This window comes from Gracilinanus agilis, chromosome 4 (genome assembly GCF_016433145.1).
Source record: "Gracilinanus agilis isolate LMUSP501 chromosome 4, AgileGrace, whole genome shotgun sequence".
NCBI lineage: Eukaryota > Metazoa > Chordata > Mammalia > Didelphimorphia > Didelphidae > Gracilinanus > Gracilinanus agilis.
The window spans coordinates 246608054-246614962 of record NC_058133.1 but is presented as its reverse complement, the minus strand read 5'-3'; the positions used below and the strand labels follow the sequence as shown (position 1 = coordinate 246614962).

Sequence of the window (6909 nt, the reverse complement as noted above, 5' to 3'; positions counted from 1 at the left end):
ATTAGCAAAGAGTCCTGACTGGGTAGGGGAAGACATAGAGACATAGATTTTTATGGGTTTGGGAAAGATGGGATAATCTTGGATTTGTCTCATTGGCTGTTTGGAGTGGGGAGGGGGCAGCTGGTTCCCATGACCATATAGTTCTTAGCAGGGTACAGACACCATACATTCAGACTCAATCTATCTTGAATCTATCAGGTTAAGGTATGAGAAGTTACAATGTCCCACTGGGCAGAACATCTGCTTTGTTCTGAAGTTCCAGCTAGTGCTGGGGATGGGGAGCTGATAGTTTTGATTGGGGAAAAGGGGGAAGGGAAGGTGATTTAGGCTTGTCAATCCCATGCTTTGCTTTTTATAAAAAAATAAAATAAAATTGGGGTGGCAAAGTGGGGCAGGGCTTAGAAAAGGGGCCATAAGTCCAAGGGGGAAATGAAGGACCTTTTTTGTTAGATGGTTCAGCTTCCTGCTGAAAAGGGGGCAACGCATGTCATTGGGGTCACTTATGGTTCCTTGATATTGATAATGTTGTCTGTAAGATCCTAATAAGAGAACATTATTGACAGTGGAGCTCGACAATGAAGCGATTGTATGATGAAGGAATTGGGTTATTAGTATATTAGTATTAGTGGGCCCAGTAATGAGGAAGATTATCAGGAGGAGAGCTATCCCCAGGAATTATAACTTTGTGATATTTCTCGTAGGGTGTGCAACTCTGTCCCTAAGGGACTTGGCTGTATTTCTTACCACTCCAGACCTACTGATAAAGAAAGTGTTGTTCATTCAGAAAGAGACACAAAGGCCACCTTTCTCAGCTGTTAGAAGATCAAGGCCTCATCTATTCTGGAAGACCATTTCTGCAGGGTGTATAATTCTTACAAGGAAATATATGTTTTATAATCTATAATGTTTAGTTTAAATTCTTTTGAGAATAATTTTAGGATAAGGGTTTTGCCATCTCCCCAGAATCCAGATGACGAACCTGTTTGGTGAAGACACCATGAAGATGCCTGAAAAGCCTTCACTGGACCATGAAGATCCAAATTGAACTTTGGGGTGCAGTTGATTGAATTATGGGGAGTTAAACAGCTGAATGCAATTTGTTCTAATTGTACAGTGTTATACCAATAGGGGACTGCCCCCCAATTGGTTTTTTGTCAATGCGGCTAGTTTTATCCATTCGTTCATCTATTTCTTTTATCCCCCAAATTCCTGAAATTTAGAAGTTGTCTGTGTTTACAGATCCAGCGAAGAAAAAAAGGGCCAAACTTTTTTTTTTTTTTTTTTTTTTTTTTTTTTTTTTTTTTCCTTCTTCCGGACCTCAGGGGGAAATGTTTGTTTTAAATTCAGGGAAGTGTCTAGCAGACTCCCTATGGACACGTGGGGACTATCAGACTACATTTCCCGTGATTCAAATGGGTTTCCGGTTTCCGGTTCTTTGGGCGTGGGGACGTCTAAGTCCTCACGCATAGGACAGTTTAAATGAGAGGAGGGCCCAAAAGAATGCCTCTTGATCTTCCTGAGGAGCTGACTGACGCGCGGAGAAGATGGGCTCTGGCGGTAAATCTAAAAGCTAGGCAGGTGCGGTCATATATATTTTACCAACATGGCCATGGCTTTAATTAAACTACTAATTTCTCTTATTATCTCAGTCTTTATCATTTTTAATCGTAACAAGGGAGTCAATTGGGTTTTATATTTCTATTGTACCAGTGCTGATTTCTCCCAGGAGGACTCCCAGGACTTCTCTGGAGTTCCTGGGAGAGTGTCTGAAAAGTTTCAAGGGACATGGGTAGGCTTGCTATTTCTGTTCCAGTTCCCAGTGAGAAACCTAGTAAACAGCAAGAAGGGGGATGATGGTTATGGCTTTGGTCTTAAGTGAGTTTCTAGAAGGATAGGGAAATACTAGTTCATGGGGTCTAATCCAATACTATCTTTGACATCTTTAATATCAAATACTTTGTTTATAAATACATGGTTTTAGTGACAGAAAAAATGGAGAATACGATACAATAATGAAGTTGGCTAAATGTTGATTATTCATCAGGAAATCTGTGGCCATTGGGACTGTCACATAGAAATCCAAAATCATTCAGAGGCCAAATCTTAAAGCAAATGCATCCTCTGATTAGTCCATATGGAATTGGCCCATAGTACCTAAAATGTGTAAAATTCTTGAGATTATCGCCCTCCAGCCAAATATGACCTGTTGGCACATAGCTGTGGCTTTTGAGGAAACCTGATGGATTATGTGTGAAAACTATCTCCTTCCAGACCAATTTTACAAATATTTGATTATGGTCACTTGGACTTTTGGCAATTATAATATCACCTCTTTGCTTTGCATGAAAATGTCGGTTAAGATTTTCTGCAAAGACAATGCCACAATTCTGGATTATAGGTTTCATTGATGGTCCAGAACACATGACAACACCACCAACATATTCAAAGGCACAATGGGCTATAATTAAAGACTATAGCCAAGAAGTTAAAAGGCTTTCCCCATGATACTTCAAAGCACACTTCCATGCAGACTCAGATACCACTGGCCTTCCTACTCCTAAAGTGAGCTCTATAACACATTCAGATGTTGTGGTTATCTCCAGAAAAACACATGCTAATTTTTTCTGAAAACACAAGTAGAGAAATCCATAAGTTCAGGGGATCTCAAACTCTATTGTTTGGCATCTGGGTTGCAGATTACTTTAAAAGATAAGTGAATTACTGGAATATACAAGATAAGTGAAATAGACATTGAGTTAAAAGATGAATGAATTACTGGGTTGAAAATATCAAATTAAAGGATGAGTGAATTTCTGGGTTGTAGATTACATTTGATGGATTGTGAACTACTTTACTCCTCAAGGTCTTTGAAATGTGAAAGACCAAGGTTTTTGTTTTAAGAAGAAGGTGGGAAGGTGTGATGTTCTAAAAGGAAGGAAAAGTACAAGCTTCTATCTATGTTCTTAGGACTTCTTATGAGAAAGACAAGATTATATTCCACTCAACACCATCCCATCTCCTATTTCCAGTAGGGTAATGGTGGGGAGAGACACAGCTGCCTTACTTCACTCACATAAGTGTGAAGGTTGCCACTCCAGGCTAATTTGTAAAGTATGAGTCCTTAAGTGTTCTTTAAAAGTTTGAAAGAATTCTCCTTTGAATCCATGAGGTGTGGGTTCCTTTCCCTCCACACCTTTAATAGATTCTTTACAATTAGATCTATTTTCTTTTTCTGAGATTTGATTATTTAAGATTTTTACTTGGTCTGATAGTTTTGGTGTTTTATATTTTTGAAGATATTCTTCTATATCTTTTGTGCCCTTAAATTTATTGTCATATAATTATGCTGATTACATAGCAGACTTAAAACTATTTACATTCACTTAACTATCTTGCATATAATGAAATGTATTTGATCTTAAGTCTTTAAACAAAATGAGATAAACCTTTTTCTAAAGCTAAGTTCCTTTAGAACTGTGTAGCTGTAAAAATGTATATATAACTAAATATTTTGCATATACCAAGGGAAGGAAAAGAAATAATCTTTGCCCATTTGTTTAATATATGGCAGGCACAGTGCTAAGTACTGAAGATACTACTAAAAGAGTTTCTGCCCTTAAGGAGTTCACAATTTATCCAACTTAAGAGATAAGCTACTAGATTGTTGTATCTTTAAAACCATAAAATATATCATTCCTTTTTTCCAGGGTCAAGTAAATAGATGCTTTAAAAATCACATTTAAGTCTTCCTGATCTATTTATGTGATTTAACAAGGGACTCTTGATTCTGGTCAGCCTTTGAACCGCATGTATTTCTCTTCCCTTTACTAAATGTATGCACATATATGTACTGCCAGGTACAGGCTGTTTAAGTTTTGTGAAATAGGTAGTGATTATTTCTTCCAGGTTTTCATTTTTAAACGATTAAGGTTAAAAAGTTTTTAGCAAATCAATAAAAACAATTTTATATATGCAGGCTTAAAATTGGCAGCCATGAGATGTTGGATACTATACCTAATTTGGCTGAAATGCTCTCGTTTTGCCAGCACACAGTGTTGCCAGAAAACAGCATTTTTTTTTTTTTGTTTTCTTTTTGGATTACCTTTAGGTGCTAAGCCACTACACTTGTGCCACTACAGCTAATCTAATTAGCTGCTGGTGTTGGCTTGGGGTAAAGGCCTAGTAACTTTCCAGGCAACTCGGTAAACAGTGCAGAAAGTGTAATTACACTGGATGAAGATCAAAACTGGTGAGAATTTGGGGGGGGGGGGGGTAATTGAGGTGGCAATCATATTTATTTCCTTTTCGGTCTCTTACACAACAAATTGGCATGTATACACTCCCTTTCCTCACCAGAGCACTTTCTACCTACCGGGGGAAAAACATTCGACCCAACAATGTCAAAGCTCTTTTTGTTTGAAAGTGTGGGCGGCTCTTAAAAGAGCCCTTGGGTTAGTTTTGTTTTTGTTTGTTTGTTTGTTTGTTTGTTTTCACTGCCCGAGCCTACTTGGAGCTGGTGTATTTGGTGACGGCCTTGGTGCCCTCGGACACGGCGTGCTTGGCCAATTCCCCGGGAAGCAGCAGGCGCACGGCCGTCTGGATCTCCCGGGAAGTGATGGTGGAGCGCTTGTTGTAATGGGCCAGGCGGGAAGCCTCGCCGGCGATGCGCTCGAAGATGTCGTTGACGAAGGAGTTCATGATGCCCATGGCCTTGGACGAGATACCCGTGTCCGGGTGGACCTGCTTCAGCACCTTGTACACGTAGATGGAATAACTCTCTTTGCGGCTGCGCTTGCGCTTCTTGCCATCTTTCTTCTGCGCCTTGGTCACGGCTTTCTTGGAGCCCTTCTTCGGAGCAGGAGCGGACTTGGTAGGTTCAGGCATTGCTGAAGATAAAAGCGACGTGAAAACTCAGAGAGAGAAATTCGACGATACTGCTTGCCTCCGTCCACTCGGTGCTACTTGTAGTGCGCGTAGTCAAATGAGAGATTAGGAGTCCCTGACGCCGGATTGGACGAAGCATGTTCAAAGCCGTTTCCGTATTGGGAGGAGCATATGCAAACGAGAGATGACCGTCCAACTTTTCTATTGGCTAAATGAGCAAGAGCGCTCTGAACCAATGGGAGGGCTCCGTTTAGCCTACCGCTTGATAGTATAATAGGTCCTGCGTCCTGCGAAAGGAGGAAAAACCAGGTCTTTTTTTTCCGCTTCAGCCAAGAGTTACTTTTATCTCTGCCATGTCAGGACGCGGAAAGCAGGGAGGTAAAGCCCGCGCTAAGGCCAAGTCTCGTTCTTCTCGGGCAGGCCTGCAGTTTCCCGTAGGTCGGGTGCACCGTTTGCTCCGCAAAGGCAACTACTCCGAGCGAGTCGGCGCGGGAGCGCCAGTCTATCTAGCAGCCGTGCTGGAGTACCTGACTGCTGAGATCCTGGAGTTGGCTGGTAACGCCGCCCGGGACAACAAGAAGACGCGTATCATTCCCCGCCACCTGCAGCTGGCCATCCGCAACGACGAGGAGCTCAACAAGTTACTGGGCAAAGTCACCATTGCCCAGGGCGGCGTTCTGCCCAACATTCAGGCTGTGCTCTTGCCCAAGAAGACCGAGAGTCACCACAAAGGCAAGGGCAAGTAAAGGCGTTCATGAAGACTAGCCCCCGACACAGGCATCAAAGGCTCTTTTCAGAGCCACCCAATTTTTTCAAGAAAAAAGGCCGTTACACGCCCCGATTCCCACTTCCCCTTCGTAGTGTTACCCAACATGAAGCACGCACAAGTCTCGGGTTTCCACGTGCAGCCCAGTCTCAGTACCCCCCCCCCCCCCAGCCTTTCGCCTCGCTCATTAGTGACAAGCACAGGATTTCTCTGGCCCCAAGACTGCCGAATCTTACAACCTCAGCCGAGCGCTCTGGGGCCTGAAGTGCCTTCGAAAATGCTAAAAAAGCGGTTCTCTTTATAGCCAAGCTGGCGAGCCGCATGCACGGAAGAGGTCTTTTTGAAAAACCAAGGTGCGTCTCTCTTTCCCAAAGAGGCACTGATTTGTCCTGGCGCCCCCCACCCCGCGGCAAGAGTGTAGGGAAACTGTGGGAAGGGGGAAGAGGATCAGGAAGTATCGTGTTAAACAAGCTCTTTGTCTTGAGAATTTGGGGTGGCTCTTAAAAGAGCCTTTTGAGGCTTCTAAAAGCGGAATTTTTCCGTAGCACCCTTCATTTCTTCTTCGGCGCTGCCTTCTTAGGCTTAGCTGTCTTAGGTTTAGCCCCCTTGGGCTTAACCAGCTTGGCCTTAGCCGGGCTCTTGGCCACTTTTTTCGCCTTGGCGGCTTTGGGCTTCTTTGGGCTCTTCGTCGCCTTCTTGGCTCCCACCGCAGCAGGCTTCTTGACCTTCTTCGGCGTCTTCTTTACGCTTTTCTTGGCAGCTGCCGCCCCCGCAGCTTTCTTGGGCTTCTTGGCCGCAGCGCTAGCCGGCTTCTTGGCCTTGGCGGGAGCAGCTTTCTTGCCCTTAGCTTTGCCCTCACCTGCAGAAGCCTTCTTGTTGAGCTTGAAAGAACCGGAAGCACCGGTGCCCTTGGTCTGCACTAAAGTGCCTTTGCTCACCAAGCTCTTGAGCCCCAGCTTGATGCGGCTGTTATTCTTCTCCACGTCATAGCCGGCTGCCGCCAGCGCCTTCTTAAGGGCGGCCAGAGACACGCCGCTGCGCTCTTTGGAGGCTTCCACCGCCTTGGTGATCAGCTCAGACACCGGGGGTCCTGCAGCCTTGCGCCGAGCTGCCCCGGCTCCGGCAGGTTTCTTGGCCTTCTTCTTGACTGGAGTCTTCTCAGCCGGCGCGGGGGCTGGAGCGGCCGGGGCGGCGGGAGCAGTCTCCGACATCGTCTCGCGCTCCGACTGGGCCAAAGGAAAAACTAGAACGAGGCCAAA

General features: G+C 44.4%; 3 protein-coding genes and 1 pseudogene across 3 annotated transcripts; 1 reads left to right on the top strand and 3 right to left on the bottom strand.

Moving 5' to 3' along the window:
• Positions 1-2033: 2033 nt before the first annotated feature.
• Positions 2034-4332, bottom strand: LOC123246287 (annotated as a pseudogene).
• LOC123243899 (histone H2B type 1-M) lies at positions 3879-4943 on the bottom strand. Its single transcript, XM_044672040.1, has one exon. It carries the CDS (start codon positions 4882-4884, stop codon positions 4504-4506), a length of 381 nt encoding a protein of 126 aa, XP_044527975.1. The 5' UTR covers positions 4885-4943; the 3' UTR covers positions 3879-4503.
• Positions 4944-5176: 233 nt separating this feature from the next.
• Positions 5177-5828, top strand: LOC123243895 (histone H2A type 1). The gene has a single exon (XM_044672037.1). It carries the CDS (start codon positions 5238-5240, stop codon positions 5628-5630), a length of 393 nt encoding a protein of 130 aa, XP_044527972.1. The 5' UTR covers positions 5177-5237; the 3' UTR covers positions 5631-5828.
• Positions 5829-5950: 122 nt separating this feature from the next.
• Positions 5951-6909, bottom strand: LOC123243891 (histone H1.4-like). Its single transcript, XM_044672033.1, has one exon. The coding sequence runs from the start codon at positions 6859-6861 to the stop codon at positions 6202-6204; it is 660 nt and encodes a 219-aa protein (XP_044527968.1). The 5' UTR covers positions 6862-6909; the 3' UTR covers positions 5951-6201.

What these genes read in the sequence shown, in the direction of transcription:
- LOC123243899 (XM_044672040.1), bottom strand. Translation starts at nt 4,884, where the DNA reads ATGCCTGAACCTACCAAGTCCGCTCCTGCTCCGAAGAAGGGCTCCAAG.
- LOC123243895 (XM_044672037.1), top strand. Translation starts at nt 5,238, where the DNA reads ATGTCAGGACGCGGAAAGCAGGGAGGTAAAGCCCGCGCTAAGGCCAAG.
- LOC123243891 (XM_044672033.1), bottom strand. Translation starts at nt 6,861, where the DNA reads ATGTCGGAGACTGCTCCCGCCGCCCCGGCCGCTCCAGCCCCCGCGCCG.